This window comes from Pipistrellus hanaki, assembly GCF_964339955.1.
Source record: "Pipistrellus hanaki genome assembly, chromosome: 2".
Taxonomy (NCBI): Eukaryota; Metazoa; Chordata; class Mammalia; order Chiroptera; family Vespertilionidae; genus Pipistrellus; species Pipistrellus hanaki.
Genome location: NC_140504.1, coordinates 181,123,905 through 181,141,145, shown reverse-complemented (window position 1 = coordinate 181,141,145; position 17,241 = coordinate 181,123,905). Strand labels below are relative to the sequence as shown.

The 17,241-nt window shown below is 44.6% G+C and overlaps 1 protein-coding gene across 1 annotated transcript in view; it reads left to right on the top strand.

Annotated features, from left to right (window-relative positions):
* The first annotated feature begins 662 nt into the window (after nt 1-662).
* Nucleotides 663-17,241, top strand: part of HDAC1 (histone deacetylase 1) — a 32,147-nt gene continuing 15,568 nt past the window's right edge. The window contains exons 1-3 of the mRNA XM_084873097.1: nt 663-820; nt 8,066-8,178; nt 15,325-15,442. Of these exons, the coding sequence (XP_084729223.1) occupies nt 772-820; nt 8,066-8,178; nt 15,325-15,442 (280 nt within the window). The 5' untranslated portion in view covers nt 663-771. The remainder of the gene's footprint in view (nt 821-8,065; nt 8,179-15,324; nt 15,443-17,241) is intronic.

Genomic DNA, 17,241 nt, shown 5'->3' with positions numbered 1-17,241 from the left:
GAAGGCTTACGAGTAAGAAAAACTGGATTCTACCACTTTGTTACAGTGTCTCTGGTGCATCACAGCCGTTCAAAATATGTGTACAATTGAAAACTGAATTTAATGACTAATTGTGTGACTGAGCAAGTCCCAAAGGTCTCAACTTCAGTATGTTTATCTGTAAACTGGGGATAAAAAATCCCTCTTCCAAAACTGTTGTGAGGACTGACTGGAATATCTGCGACAACCGTGGTAAAGGCATTGCACAGTACTTGGCCTACAGCAACTTTTATTTCCTTTGTCAGCTCATGCCTCCCTTCTCCAAACCGGAGTTTCAACCCAGAGGAGTGACCTTGTGCAAGTCACTGACCCCTCGCCCGTGGGGCTCGGCGGATTCTCCGTAAAATTACAAAGTTGGCTTCTGATCTCCAAGCACGCACCCACCACCGAAACAGGGACTCTGAAGTGTGCGCTGTCTTCCTTCCCCCGAGACTAATGGTACGTCCCTCGGCAGCTCCCCACCCCCCTGCCGCGGACCTTGGTACAGGCCCAGGGGGCCCCGGGCGGCCTCTCCGGGCTGCCCTTGCCCCCTGCCGAGTTCCGGGCCGTCCCCGCGCGAGCTGATTGGCTGGAGCGGTGCCCGGGCTGCGCGGCTATAGGTGAGCCTGGGAGGGGCGGGCGGAGCGGGCTGGAGGCCCGCCCCCTCCCCCCCTGGGTCGGACACTGAGCGGAGCCGCGGGCGGGAGGCCTGACGGACCGACGGACGGACGGGAACGACGGCGGGCGAGCAAGATGGCGCAGACTCAGGGCACCCGGAGGAAAGTCTGTTACTACTACGACGGTGAGCGCGGTCCTCGCGGCCGGGGCGGGGGCGGGGCCTGGCCGGGCCGAACCCGGGAGCGGGAGGCTGAGGAGACCGGAGTGGGGAGGCTGGGGAGGCGAGGCGTTGGGGAGAAGGCTGCGGGGAGGCTGAGGGGGAGCGGAGGTCGGGGCTGCGGGTGGAGGCTGAGAGGAACGGAGGTCGAGACCGAGGGGGGAGCTGCTGAGAGGAGGATGGAAGTCCGGGCTGAGGGAGGAGGCTGAGAGGAATGAGGTCGGGCTGGGGAGGAGGGAGGTCGAGACTGAGGGGAGGAGAGGCGCGAGGACGAGAGACCGAGGCTGAGGGGGGAGGCTGAGGGGAGGTCGGGCCTGGGAGAGGAGACTCGGAGGAGTGCAAAGCGGGTGAGACTGAGGGGAAAGTGCGAGGCCGAGGGGTGGCTCGGCGAAGTCTGAGGCGATCTTGGTGGGGAATCCTGAAGTCTGAGGGGAGAGTTTGAGTGGGACTCCCGGAGGGGAGGCTGAGTCTGAGGAGGGAGACGGAATAGGATGGGCAAGGTTGCAAGGGTGTATTTTTCTCCTGAGACCACCAGGGTCTTCGGTTGCCCCTGTCCTCCCTCCTCCTTGGGAAGAGCCCTTGGGGAATCACCAGCTAGTGGTCACCACCGCCCCTCTCGCAGCCTCTGAGCGGGGCCTGCAGTTGCTCCTGGGAAATGGAGCCCCTGGGGGGTTGGAAGGAGAAGGATGCTACTTATTCGGGCAACAAAAGTCTATCCAGCAGCTTACTCTGAATTAGGGAGCATGTCGGTGCGGGGGGGGGGGGGGCGCGATAAAGTTGGGGGGAGGGGAATTAAGAGAAGAGGTGATCAAGTCACTTCTCCAGCTGAGTTTGGAGGGGAAGATGGTGACAGAGAATTGCTCTCCAGTGTCTTGCTGGGATAAAGGAACTCTCAGAGTGTTATAGGGGCACCCAGCCCAGACCCAAGAGTTGTTGCCATCCAACTCTTGGGTCTGGGCTGAGAGAGGTGCCATCCCAGTTAGGACCCGAAGAACAGGAGTGAATAGCCTGGCACAGGGAAGGCAAAGATAACAGCAAGGCTAGAGATGAAGGAGAGGTCAGCACATTTGAACACCAGCACGTTTCTGTATTTGTGCTTTATGCCTGAGACATAGATGTGAGGGCAGAGAGGAGAAGGTAGGGAGCAGAGAGCTGGGTAAGGGAAAGGTTGCAAGTGATGAGGATGGAGAAGTCAATGGGGATCTGAGCATGAAGGGCTGGGCATACTTATCCTAAGGAAGTTGTACTTTATTCTAAGGGCCCTTGTGAATCATGGAAGTTTTATGCAGGTTAGTGACATCATCAGATTTATGCTTAGAGCTATCACTCTGGGACAGAAAGGAAATTCATGACTGTTGGGGTAAGGAAGAACACAGGAGCCCAAGTTTCTGGTTTGGGCAGTTTGATGTTGAGTGTTTGGAGATTGTGTCAGTTGATAACTTTGGAGGTTTTTTTGTAGGCTTTTTGCTTATTTGTTTGTTTTCTTGTGGATATGTCTGGGGGATGGAATATCCAAGTAGAGGTGTCCAGTAGGCAATTGACCATTCTGGTCTGTAGTTTAATTTAGTTTTTATTTTTTTAATTAATTAATTAATTAATTAATTTATTTATTTTAATATCTTATTGATTTTTTTACAGAGAGGAAGAGAGAGGGATAGAGAGCTAGAAACATCGATGAGAGAGAGAGACATTGACCAGCTGCCTCCTGCACATCCCCCACCGGGGATGTGCCCGCAACCAATGTACATGCCCTTGACCGGAATCGAACCTGGTACTCTTCAGTCCACAGACCGACGCTCTATCCACTGAACCAAACCGGTTTCAGCTCTGGTCTGTAGTTTAGAAGACAGGTATGAAAAAAGAGAGATTTTTGGTAGTCATCAGCATACAGTTGGGAATTTTAGTATAGAGGAATTTTATTATATGCACTCATCCAAGAAGTTGTATAGGGTGAAAAGAGAAGAGGACCCAGGGTGGAATTCAAAGAAAGTGTACTGAGAAAAAGACTAGTATCCTTCAGGCTCTGTACTCCCCTGTAGGCATTTGTCACTTGCATTGGAATTGCCCATTTACTTGTTCAAACCTTTTACAGATAGTAAATGCCTAAGGGAAAGGATCATGTCTTATCTACCTCTGAAAGCTCAACTCTCAAAACAGTGCTAGCTCCTAGTAGGCTGTTAGTAAAGATACCGAGGGAATGGTCCAAGATGTAAGTGAACCAGAAAGTGTTGGGTTACAGTAGCCAAAAGAGGGAAGGAGTGGCCAAGTGTGGGCAAGAACTGTTTTCTGTGCAGGGTTTAGAATTGAAAAAGTGAGTGAAGAGGAGACATCAGGTTGAAACCTTTTTAATAAAGTTTGTCCTGGGCAGAGAGAGAAAGTTGTTGACAAAGGGGAGATGGAATGGTGGAGAGTTGAGCATATTCAAATTCTTAGGGAAAAGATTCAGGGAGAAGGAGAGGTTGAAGATATTAGAGAGGCTAGTAATGATGTAGTTTTCTGAGATCAGGTGAGATGGACACCAGAGCACAGATGGGGACACTAGCCTTCAAGAGAAGTTCTTCTTGATAAGTGGATAAGAAAAAGTTCTAATGTAGTTAAGTTTGAGAGGGTTTTCAAGATAAAGTAGGAGAATTTTTTTTTTTTTCTGAGAGTGGGGAAGGTCTGTTGGTAGAGTAGGAATCTTGAAGAGAGATTAAATAGCTGCTGTGAAAGAGGGAGGTAAAAAAATAAATTTGGAAAGATTGCTGAGGCGCATTTGAGGCTGGATCTTATGACTTCGTAGCCATGTTAGTTTGCATTTTTTGATCTCCACAGTCTTAGTTTAAAAAGAGGAAAAGGGGAAAGAACCAACTTTTAGAGAAGAGAAACGTCTTATTTTTTAAGACAGTGTGACTTTGCAGTGAGGTCACTAGCTTGGAACTCAGATTTGGCTCTGCTGCTCAGAAGCTTTGCCTGTTGGGTAAGTCGCTTTACCTTTCTAGCCTCAGGTCACTTCCATAAAATTCAAAAAACACAACACTTTGAGGACAGCTCTTTTTTTTTTTTTTTTTTTTTTTTTAATAAATTTTTATTGTTCATATTATTACAAGTGTTCCTTCCCCCCCCCTTCCCACCCCACCCTCTGCCCTTTCCCCAACCCCCATTGTCCTCATCCATAGGTGCACAGTTTATGTTCAGTCTCTTCCCACATTCCCCTGTCCCCTTTTCCCCAAGAATCATCAGTTCACTCCCCTTCCATACCTCTGATTCTATTATATTCAACAGTTAATATTGTTCATCAGATTTTTTTTTTAATTTCCTTGGTTTTTAGATTCACTTGTTGATAGTTACGTATTTGTTGTTCAGAGGACAGCTCTTTTAAAGTTTAAAAGTAGTACCTAAATACCAGTTAATTCTTTTTTTTTCTTCTTTTTTTAAAAATATATTTTATTGATTTTTTACAGAGAGGAAGGGAGAGAGATAGAGAGCTAGAAACGTCAATGAGAGCGAAACATCGACCAGCTGCCTCTTGCACACCCCCTACCAGGGATGTGCCTGCAACCAATGTACATGCCCTTGACCGGAATCGAACCTGGGACCTTTCAGTATGCAGACTGAGCTCTACTGCTGAGCCAAATCGGCCTTGGCCAGTTAATTATTTTAAAGTCTCTCAGCAACCTAATTAAAAACTGTTAAGAGGATGGTGTCTCTGGGCCCCACCCTCAGGTACTCCCTTAACTATCTAGATAAGGTATCTTAGTTCCTCAAGTCTAAGTCTTGGCTGGACCCAAGCTTGATAGGCAAGGGAGTTGCTAGGGGTCAAGGCCCATGCCAGACTTGGGTAAGCAGGAATCCAATTATCCTACCTAATAAAAGAGTAATATGCAAATTAACCACCACTCTGCTACACCCACCAGCCAATCAGGAAGTATGCAAATATACCCAACCAAGATGGCTGCAGCCACACAGAACAAGAGGGAGGCTTGGGTTTCCCAGGCAATAGAAGAAGCCAAGTCTTTGCCTTCCTAAGCCTCCACTCTAGGCTACAAAGTTTCAATTATAGAAGATAAACAAATACAAGTATAAATGGCAGCAGCCACAGAGCTGGAAAGAGCAGGAGGCTAGGGTTGCCCCTGGCAATGGAGGAAGCCAAGCTCTCCGCACACCCTGGCTGGCCGGGGCCTCCACTTAAGGTTACAAAGTTTCAATTCTAGAAGATACATAAGTCCCAATAGAAATGGCTGCTGGCCACGGAGCAAGCAGAAGTTTGAAATGTAGAAGATAAATAAACCCCAGATACTAGAGCCTCTGCTTGGGTTGCCAGGGGGCATGGCCGGCCTGCAAAGGGACACCCCTCCCCATGCACAGATTTTGTGCACTGGGCCTCTAGTATATCATAATTAGGACCATGTGACTACTGACTGCTCAACAAATTGGATCTGCATCAGCCAATGCCTTAAGAATCTACTCTACCCATCCCCAAAGCTGATAAGGGACCCTGGGAACAACTTTTTGCTTTCCTTCCTTTGTACTGCATCTTAAAATCTGTGTTTATGTGGAACACATATTGAATGCCACTACAGGCTGTACTGTGGCTGTTTAGAAGTTTCCCATTATTCCAGACCTTGTCTATGACAAAGAAACTTAGAGTGTGGCTTAGATGATATTGGTGGCATTCCCCACAGTGCATTGCTCTCTGAAATGAAACCTGTTTCTGGTACCACCAGACCCACCATGGATAAGAGTTTGGGACCTTTTTTCCACTGGTGCAGAAAAATCTGCCTCATCCTGATGGACTCCTTAGGAAGAATCTTTGGGTATGCAGTTCACTAAATTTTGGAATATTGTTACAGAAACTGTCTACTAAGTAGACTCACAAAGCCCTCTAGGTTAAGTGCAAACTGAAGTAGGTACCTAGCATATTAGATTCAGAGTCAGAAGAGTTGACACCCAAATCACTCATTAATTGTGTGATCTTGTGCAGACACTTAACTTTTTTTTTTTTTTTTAACATATTTTATTGATTTTTCACAGAGAGGAAGGGAGAGGAATAGATAGTTAGAAACATCGATGAGAGAGAATCATCGACTAGCTGCGTCTTGCACACCCCCTACCGGGGATGTGCCCGCAACCAATGTACATGCCCTTGACTGGAATCGAACCTGGGACCTTTCAGTCCGCAGACAGACGCTCTATCCACTGAACCAAACCGGTTTCAGCGACACTTAACTTTTCTGACTCTCAGTTCAACTCTTTGAATCTTTATTAAAACTCTGTGATATACAGGACATAATTATCCTTGCCTTGAAAGAGCATCTAGTCTTGTGAAGATATAAATAGGTATGTCGATAATTCAGATACAAAGCAAAATGAATTAAGTGCTAAATAAATTGCACACAAAGGAAAAGACCATTATTCTAATTAGAAATATGTTTGGAATTTGAGCTTGGCTTTGTAGTATGAGGATCATCAGACAAGGAAGGTCATTCTAGGTCAAAGGAACAGTATGAACTAAGGATATTTGATGAAGGTGAATGCCATGTTTAGAATGCTGGCAATAATCTAGTGTGCTTAGAGCAGATATTGGCAAACTTTCTGTAGGTTAGTAAATATTTTAGACTTTTCATGCCATATGGATGGGTTTCTGTAGCAATTATTTAACTACTAAACTCTGCTATTATAATAAATATATAAACTCATGGTCATGGCTGTGTACCAATAAAATATTATTTGCAAAAACCAGGCAGCCATTTTTTTGGCCCAAGGGCTGTAATAGTTTGCCTGCTCCTAGCTAGCAGAGGGGGAGAGAGATAGAGGGAGACACTTGTGGAGGAGAGTGATGATGGTAGGTAACAAGAGATGAAGTTGGAAAAGTATATTAAGAAAGATCTTGAATGCCAGGTTACTGAAATTGTTCTTTATTTTTCTTCTTTTTTTTAAAAATATATTTTATTGATTTTTTACAGAGAGGAAGGGAGAGAAATAGAGAGCTAGAAACGTCGATGAGAGTAACATCAACCAGCTGCCTCCTGCACACCCCCCACCGGGGATGTGTCCGCAACCAAGGTACATGCCCTTGACCGGAATCGAACCCGGGACCTTTCAGTCCGCAGACCGACGCTCTACCACTGAGCCAAACCGGTTTCGGCGTGTTCTTTATTTTTCATCCTGTAGGGGATAGGGAGCCATTAAGGGTTTTTGAGCAGGAGAGTATTGTTATCAAAACTGTATATTAGGGGAATAACTGGTGTCGGTGTGGCCGATAGTTTGAATTGAAGGCAGAGGGACCATTGCTGTAGAGAAGAAAGAGGAGTTTTCTGTTCTATAAAATGGCAATAAAACTCCCTGTCTACTTTACAGGGTTATTGTGAGATTCCAGTAAGAAAATGAATGTGAAGTGTCATGTGCAAGAGGTGAACTGTGACTTAAAATAATTCCGAGTACTGATGGTTATTTTTCTTTATTTAAAATATGTTTTTAGCCGAGACCGGTTTGGCTCAATGGATAGAGCGTCGGCTTGGGGACTGAAGGGTCCCGGGTTCGATTCCGGCAAGGGCATGTACCTTGGTTGCGGGCATATCCCCAGTAGGGGGTGTGCAAGAGGCAGCTAATCGATGACTCTCTCTCATTGATGTTTCTAACTCTCTGTCTCTCTCCCTTCCTCTCTGTACAAAATCAATAAAAAATATTTAAAAAAAATATGTTTTTATTTCAGAGAAAGGAAGGGAGAGGTAGAGAGAGAAACATTGATGATGAGAGAAAAACATAGATCTGCTGCCTCCTGCACTTCTCCTATTGGGGATTGAACCCAAAATCTGGCCGAGTAACCCTTACTGGGAACCAAACTGTGACCTGGTTCATGGGATGGTATTCAACCAGTTGAGCCCACTGGCTGAGCTGATGGTTATTTTTCTGTTGTGGGAGTGGATTTCTTGGAGATACAGTGTCACCTCCCAAGTAGCTTTAGAATGAACCCCTCACACTCTCTAGTAGTGCCTGTGGGTCATGGGGGAAGCAAGTGGGCTAGACTGACATTTGTAAGTCTTAACTTCTCCAGGGTTCCCTGCTCTTCCCCCACCCCCACTCTCCATTTGTAGTTAGTTATCCCTCCTCAAGATGGGTAGGAATCTTAAAGACTAGAATGAACCAGAAAGAAAGTTTATTGGAAAGCTTCCTGGGTTCTCCTGGGAATGTGTGTCTGTGTCACTGAAACTGTCATTCTTTCTTTTTCAGGGGATGTTGGAAATTACTATTATGGACAAGGCCACCCAATGAAACCTCACCGAATCCGCATGACTCATAATTTGCTACTTAACTATGGTCTCTACCGAAAAATGGAAATCTATGTGAGTTACTGGGAGCTCTGCCCCTCCCTAATCTCAACAGCTCTGATTCCCCATATGTCATTCATTATCTTATTTTCATAAATGCCCATTCATCAGATGTGTTGTACTACAGTGTGTACCTGCAACTATTTAAAAACACATAAGCTCTGGCCAGGGTTCTTGGTGATTAGAGCACTGGCCTGTGCACCAAAGAGTCTCAGGTTTGATTCTTGGTCAAGGGCACATACCTGGGTTTCAGGTTCAATCCCTGGCCCTGTCAGGGTTTATGCAGAAGGCAACCAATCAGTGTATCTCTCTCACATCGATGATTCTCTCTGTGTGTGTCTCTCCCCCTCCCTTCCACTCTATCTAAAAGTTAATGGAAAAATATTCTCGGGTAAGGATTAACAACAAAAAGTACAAGATGCGCCCTGACTTGTGTGGCTCAGTTGGTTGGGTGTCATCTTGTACACTGAGAAGTTGCTGATTCCCAGTCAGGGCTCAAGCCCGAATTGTGGGCTCAGTCCCCAGCAGGAAGTGTACAGGAGGCAGTCACTCAATGTGTTATGCTCTCAGGTTGATATTTCTCTCTTTTCCCTTCCTCTCTAAATATATATAAATTATTTTTTAAAAAGTACGAGATGTAGAGATAAGGAGCAGTGAGGGAGTAAGGGAGCCTTGGGATATTTCCTAGAGGTGATTTGTGAGCAGAGTTTAAAGATTAAGTAGAATCTTAGAATCTAGCCTGGAATTCAGAAGGGAACTGGCATTCTAGGCCAAGGGAAGAACATATACAAAAAGACAGAGAGGTAAGAACAATATGTTGCATTTGGGGAAAATATAAGTAGCTCAGTGTTCAGGTATTGTGGTAAATATTCACAGGTGTGAGGGGAGCTAGAGCTGAAGAGGTCAGCAAGAATTGGATGTGCTGTACTAAGCAGCTCTGATGGGTCAGAATAAAAAAAAAAACTAATGCCTAAAACGGTTATAGGGAATTTTTTTTTAATATATTTTATTGATTTTGTACAGAGAGGAAGGGAGAGAGATAGAGAGTCGGAAACATCGATGAGAGAGAGTCATCGATCAGCTGCCTCTTGCACACCCCCCACTGGGGATATGCCCACAACCAAGGTACATGCCCTTGACCAGAATCGAACCCGGGACCCTTCAGTCCCCAAGCCAACGCTCTATCCATTGAGCTAAACCGGTCTCGGCCGGTTATAGGGATTTTTGAACTAGCTCCAAGTCCCTAAAGAGTATAGACTGCCTAACCTCTTGAACCAGCTGCTACTGATCTCTGCTCCATCTTCCAGTTTTTAAAACTTAAACAGAAACAAATCAGTACATCTGTGGACCAAATTTGATCCACAGGTTCCCAGTTTGAACCTTATCTGGAGATAGTGAAGAAAAAGTGAACGATTTTACATGTAAGAGATAGGAATAGGCATGCATTTTAATAGCACAGGGACAATTTAGGAGGCTGTTGCAAAGGTCCAAGTGAGAAAAGAGGATCTGGGGGCCCATGTTGCCTTATGGTTAGAGCATAAGAAGTCTGTTAAAGTGTTCAAGCAGCTTAAGTAACCTAGCAACAGCAGTATCCTTCCTCACCATTCCAGAGAATGAAAGGGATAAGTTTTCCTTTCCAGATGGTCTTGTTATGGCTCTAAGATCCTGTAGAGATAGCTGGGGAAACCAGAGGGAAGGTAGATAGGAGCAGGTCAGATCTTGGGACCAGAGAGATTTTTCAGGTGTGAAAGGCAGCTGGGAATGAAAAACATAAAAGGTAGCAAGGTTTTTAGGCACTCTGGAGAGCAGACTAGCATTTAGATAGAATACCCGAAGCACCGGGAGCTTCTAGAGCTCATTGCACACCTACACCATGCTAATCTGGCCCCAACTTGCCTTCTTTCTTTCCTCTCCCCCCTTAGCCCTCCAAATCAGCCAGATCAGATTCTGCATCTTTCCACACCATCCTAACTGGGAGAATTATTTACTTTGCCCACCCTTATCTTGCTAATCTTCCAGAGTCACCTCAAGTCCTTGTTCAACATATTTTTGTTGAGTACTGTCATACCCCTGGGACTATATTAACCTCCTTGAGAGATATTAAGAAATTAAAAAATGGATTCTATCTTTTAAGTGAGAGGAAAAATAAACTAATATTTTGGATTCTATCTTTAAGTGAGAGGAAAAATAAACTAATATTTATTGATGATTGCTGGTGCCTGGCCATGGTACCTGTTAGTTAGTATATTAATTATAACAACCTTAACTTATATATCAGAAAAAAAGCTCAAAGAAGATAATTAATTAACATGTTCAAAGTCACATAGCTATTAATAAATGAGTTGAGACTCCAACCCATATCTCTAATTCCAGTGTCTGTATCTGTCCATTTGTCCTTTTTTTCTTCCTAAACAACCTTTTAACAAGAGGTCTAGAGGTGAATGTCTTATTTTATTCTGCTCAGCCATCCTTATCTTATGTGATTTCATCATGTTTTTTTTGCCTTGATGGCTATCTCCAAGTATTATGTCTTCATGTAACAGAATCCAAAAAGGAAGAGAACAGGGTAAATTGATCGATGTCCCCACCCCACTCTCTTCTTTTTATTAAAGAGAAAAACACTCTACAGAGATTTCTCACTAGATTTCTCCTTAAATCTCATTGGGTCATTTGCCATCCTTAGACCATTTACCAGGGATTACATTTGATCCCTGTGGCTGGATATATTAACATCCAACTAAATTGAGATATGTTACCAAGGAAGGAGAGAATGGCTTTTGGAAGGAGAGAATGACAGCTGTAGCTGTCATAGAAAATGATAATACCTTATTGAAAATTCTGTAATACTAGGGGCCAAGTGCACGAATTCATGCACCTTGAAAGGAGCTGAGGGGTGGATCTCAGCCCATACTCCATACCCCTGCCCAGCCCCTCCTGCCACAGCGCCTGGCCCCCTGTCTGCCGGCAGCCCCATTCCTGCCACCACTGTTCCCATGCGCTGACAGCACCAAGCAATCAGAGCCAGCAGCAGGTGCGAGGGATGGCCCCAGTGCCTGCTGCGGTTGCAAGCGGGGCTGGTCCTGGCAGTGGGATCAAGCAGTGACTCCAGCACCAGTAGCAGGTTCATGTGGGGCCGTTGCTGGCAGCAAGTGTGAGAGATAGCTGCCAGCCCCGATCGCCCTTAGGAGCAGGGGGAGGTGGAGAAGTCCTGGGAGTGATTGGGCCAGCACCAGCAGCAGGTGCAAGTGCCAGGTGGGACCACAGCACACAGGAGAAAAGAATTTTCAGTAATCACCGGAGGCTCACAGCAACTGGTGCCCCATCTTGGTCTGGCGCCCCCACTCATCTGCTCCAACATCCCACTGCCCACCATGTTCAGCGTATGCCCCTTGGTGGTCAACGCATCTCATAGCACATGGTTCAGTTGTTCCACCTATTGGTCTATTTGCATATTAGGCTTTTATATATATAGTCCAGAGGCCCAGTGCACAAAATTCATACACGGGGGGTGGGGATGTCCCTCAGCCCTGCCTGGATCCTCTCCAATTTGGGATCCTTCGAGAGATGTCTGACTGCACATTTAGGCCCAATCCCACTGGGATCCCTCTCACAGTCCAGGACATCTTCGAAATCCAGGACTGCTGGCTCCCAACTGCTCACCTGCCTGCCTTCCTGATTGCCCCTAACGGCTTCTGCCTGCCAGCCTGATACCCCCTAACCACTCCCCTGCCAACATGTTTGCCACTAACTGCCCTTCCCTGAAGGCCTGGTCAACCCTAACTGCCCTCCCATGCAGTTCTGGTCACCCCTAACTGGTCTCCCTTGCAGGCCTGGGTCCCCCCCAACTGACCTTCCCTGCAGGCCTGGTCACTCCTAATTGCCCTCCTCTGCAGGCTTGATCACCCTCAACTGTCCTCCCCTGCTGGCTTCTTGTGACCACATGGGGGCAAAATCTTTAACCACATGGGGGCAGCAATATTGTGAGTTGGAATGATGCTCAATCCACATATTACTCTTTTATTAGATAGGATACAGGACAGGATACCACAGGTGAAGGGTGTCCTGTATGTGGGTGGAGGTTCCCTTGGGGCATTGGGCAGCCTGGGGGAGGAGCCTGTGGTGGTTTGCAGGCCAGCCAAGCCCCCTGGTGACCCAAGCAGAGGCCCTGGTATCTGGGGTTTATTTATCTTCTACAATTGAAACTTGTTAGCCTGGAGCGGAACCAAGCCTTCTGCTTGCTCTGTGGCGGCAGCCATTTCTGTTGGGACTTATGTATCTTCTAGAATTGAAACCTTTGTAGCCTAAAGCAGAGGCCTGGTTCAGCCAGGGTGTGTGGAAAGCTTGGCTTCCTCCATTGCCAGGGGCAACCCTAGCCTGCTCTTTTCAGCTCCGTGGCTGCTGCCATTTCTGTTTGGGTTTATATATCTTCTATCATGGAAACTTTGTAGCTTTGAGTGGAGGCCTAGACCAGTGAGGGCAGGTGGAAAGCTTGGCTTCCTCCATTGCCAGGGAAACCCAAGCCTCCCTCTTGCTCTCTGTCACCATAGCCATCTTGGTTGGGTTTAATTGCATATTCACTCCTGATTGGTTGGTGGGCATGACTTGTGTAGCAGAGTGATGGTTAATTTGCATGTTGCTATTATTAGATAGGATGTATGGTATTCTTACTCTAAACTTTTAAAGCAAAACCTTATCTTTTGTGTGTTTTGTTAATCCTCACCCAAGGATATTTTTTCCATTGATTTTTAGATAGAGTGGGAGGGATGAAGGGGGTGAGGGGGAACAGAGAGAGAAACATCGATGTGAGAGAGACACATCGATTGGTTGCCTTCTGCATGTACCCTGACCTGGGCTGGGGATTGAGCACGTGGCTGAGGTGCATGCCCTTGACCAGAATTGAACCCTTGACCCTTTAGTCTGCAGGCCAACATTTTAACCACTGAGCAACCCGTTAGGGCTAAACCTTATTCTCTTTAATGAGATCTTTTTTTTTCTCTGGCTCTACCTTTTCATTGAGAGTGCATCTTTGGTCCTATTCCACCATTGTTTCTCTGCATTTATCCCTTCTGTCCTCTCCTTTCTCTGGGCTGTGATCTTTGCATTCCTTTCCCAAAGTATAGATAGCCATTTTAATATCTTTCCTGAGATGGATGACTTTGAGAGTCAGTCCTGAAAGATGCTACTTAGAATTCTCATGGAAGTTGTATTCCTTCTGTACTTTTGTCCTTACACCTGGAAGAAACATGTTGAGGTATTTTTCACACAATTTCACCCTTTTGGGACCCTTCCTCAATTCATCTCTACATCAGCACTTTTATCCAGGCACCTTCCTATTTACATACAAAAGTCCTATTTTCTTCCTTGCCTCAGATGCAAATTTTATATATTCATAGATTTCTTATTCATCGCATTCTGTTCTTTTGTTCTGTTTTTTAAAATGTTTCTATAAAATATTGTAGATATGAAATAATTTGAAAAAAATATATAAGGTATAAAAAATCACATTGTAATTATTACTACCTACTTTAAGAAAAGGGCCTGGCTGGCGTGGCTCAGTGGTTGAGCGTCAACTTATGAACTAGGAGGTCACAGTTGATTCTAGGTCAGGGCACATGCCCAGGTTGCGGGTTTGATTCCCAGTAGGGGGCATGCTGGTGGCAGCTGATCAATGATCCTCTCTTATCAATGATGTTTCTCTCCCTCTCCTTCTCTGAAATCAATAAGAAAATATTAAAAAATAAATTAAAAAATACACACACACACACACATTTAAAAACAAACACAGAACACCTAAGTATTTGGAGCCAACCCTTGCTACTTTCACTGTGGGTGTTTTTGTTTTTCTTTATTAAGTAATCACATATTTGTCCTCAACCTCCCATTCCAATCCCCCACCCCTCCCCACTCATGCCCCCATCCCCTATTGTCTTGGACCACTGGTTTGGCTCATCTTTATGCACACAAGTCCTTTGGTTGATCTCTCCCTTTTATCCCCACCCTCCCTTTGAGGTCCAACAGTCTGACCCATGGCTCCTTATCTCTGGGTCTGTTCTTGTTCATCAGTCTATGTTGTTCTCACTGTGGGTGTTTTTTAATAAAACTGTATTCATATTTTAGTCTTATATTTCTCATAATATGTAATAAGAATTAAATGAACTCAGAGAATTAAAGAAGCCAGACCTTTGGGTTTCCTAATCCAGCTTCCTAATGTGTAACCTTGGGCAAATTACTTAACTTCTCTGCTTTAGTTTCCTTACTGCAAGTGAGGATGATAATAGTATAAACTTTAACCATTTGTACTCCATAAGCGTCTATAGACGCAAGTGGCGGACCTTTTTTCAATTAAATTCAAAATATCATGGCAGTTAACTGGTTAAAATGTAGGTGATTGTAAGGCCTGGTTGATGTGTTTCAGTGGTTAAGTATGACCCAAGAACTAGGAGGTCACAGTTCTATTAGTATTCCCAGTTGAGGCACATGCCTGGGTTTCTAGCTCTATCCCCAGTAGGGGGTGTGCAGGATATTTCTAATCAATAATCTATTAAAAAATAAATAAAATAAAAGGTGGTTGTAAGGATCATATGAGATAGCATATAAAGTGTCTATAATAAAAGTATTGGTAATTAGAAAAGAAGAGAGTCATTTTTGAAGATTTGCCTTGAAGGGATGAGGGGAAGCAATGATCAGCTGCTTCCTGCACGCCCCCTACTGGGGATTGAGCCCTCAACCCTTGCATGTGTCCTTGATTGGAATTGAACCTGTGACCCCTTAGACTGCTGGCCAATGCTCTATCCACCGAGCTAACCAGCTAGGGCTACTCACCCCTTATTGAACTTTTGGAGCCACTTGGCCCATAATTATAAATTGTTATATTTAATACTAAAAAGCAGTAATAATTTAAGTGCTTCATTAAAAAAAGGTAGACTTGCCAAAGCAACAAAGGTTGAGTTGCATCTGGGTCTTCTGATACTGAGTCTCATTTGATAATCTTATTTGCTTAATTAGATTTCAAGTTTCTCAAGGCCTAAATCTAATCAGTAATTTTTTTTTTTATCCTTATAGCATCTAACCCAATGCTGGGCAGATATAAGTGTTCAAACTAGACTGAGTGAAGACTGGCATGTAAAGAATAACATGCCCTTTCTCCTCTCTGCCCTCTAGCGTCCTCACAAAGCCAATGCTGAGGAGATGACCAAGTATCACAGCGATGATTACATAAAATTCTTGCGCTCCATCCGCCCAGATAACATGTCTGAATACAGCAAGCAGATGCAGAGATGTAAGTCCCTTCTGTTTGCTTCCTACATTCAAGCCCCCAGTTGGATCTCTCTTTCAATTGGAGGGGGCCACCCTGCTTTCCTTTGTTCCTCCCATTCAGCTGACACTTGATTTCTCTGGCCTCCCAAGGGTGCTGAAGTGCTTCTTTTTTCTCTTCTGGTTTTCCTTGTTTCTGGTTGTAAGGAATAGAGATTGAACTTCGTCCAGTTAGATTCACAACATTTTGCCAAGAAAACTGTAGTTGTTGTAATGGAAATGACCTGGGAGGAGGGATAAAAGATATAGGTCCCAGCTGTGACTCCTTGTTTTAAAAGTATATTTTTATTGATTTCAGAGAAGAAGAGGCAGAGAAATTCAGAAACATCAGTAATGAGTCATCATTTGGCTGCCCACTGGGGATTGAGCTGGCAACACAGGGCATGCACCCTGACTGGGAATTGAACCGTGACCTCCTGGTTCATACATAGGTCAATGTTCAACCACTGAGGCACCTGGTTTGAGCCCAGCTCTGACTTTTTAAAAATATATATATATTTTGTTGATTTTTTTAAAGAGAGGAAGGGAGAGGGATAGAGTTAGAAACATCAGTGGGAGAGAAACATTGATCAGCTGTCTCCTGCATACCACCTACTGGGGATGTGCCCGCAACCAAGGTACATGCCCTTGACCAGAATCAAACTTGGGACCCTTCAGTCTACAGGCCGACACTCTATCCACTGAGCCAAACTGGTTAGGGCCCAGCTCTGACTCTTAACTGACTGGGAAGTTACTTCCCCTCATCTCAGATTCTTTTTTAATAAAATGGACTGAATGTCATACAATTAACTGCTCCCACTGTGTGAATTAAGAATTTAGCAGCAATTGAGGACAGACTCTGGATGATGTAATCTTTTTTTTTTTTTTTAAATAAGTTTTTATTGTTCATATTATTACAAATGTTCCTTTTTCCCCCCCCACCATTGCTCTCCTCCACCAGGTTCCCACCCCACCCTCTGCCTTTTCCCTACTCCCCATTGTCCTCATCCATAGGTGCACAGTTTATGTTCAGTCTCTTTCCACGCCCCCCTCTCCCCTTTTCCCCAAGAATCATCAGTTCACTCCCCTTCCATACCTCTGATTCTATTATATTCAACAGTTACTATTGTTCATCAGATTTTTTTTTTTTTTAATTTCCTTGGTTTTTAGATTCACTTGTTGATAGTTAAATATTTGTTGTTCATAATTTTTTTTTTTTTTTTTTTTTTAATAAATTTTTATTGTTCATATTATTACAAGTGTTCCTTTCCCCCCCCCTTCCCACCCCACCCTCTGCCCTTTCCCCACTCCCCATTGTCCTCATCCATAGGTGCACAGTTTATGTTCAGTCTCTTCCCACATTCCCCTCTTCCCTTTTCCCCAAGAATCATCAGTTCACTCCCCTTCCATACCTCTGATTCTACTATATTCAACAGTTAATATTGTTCATCAGATTTTTTTTTTAATTTCCTTGGTTTTTAGATTCACTTGTTGATAGTTACGTATTTGTTGTTCATAATTTTTATCTTTATTTACTTTCTCTTCTGAAAGAACCCCCTTCAGCAATTCATATAATTCTGGTTTGGTGGTGATGAACTCCTTTAGCTTTTTTTTATTAGTGAAGCTCTTTATCTGACCTTCGATTCTGAGTGATAGCTTTGCTGGGTAGAGTATTTTTGGCTGAAGGTTCTTGCTATTCATCACCTTGAATATTTCTTGCCATTCCCGTCTGGCCTGCATGGTTTCTGTTGAGAAATCAGCTGACAATCGTATAGGTGCTCCTTT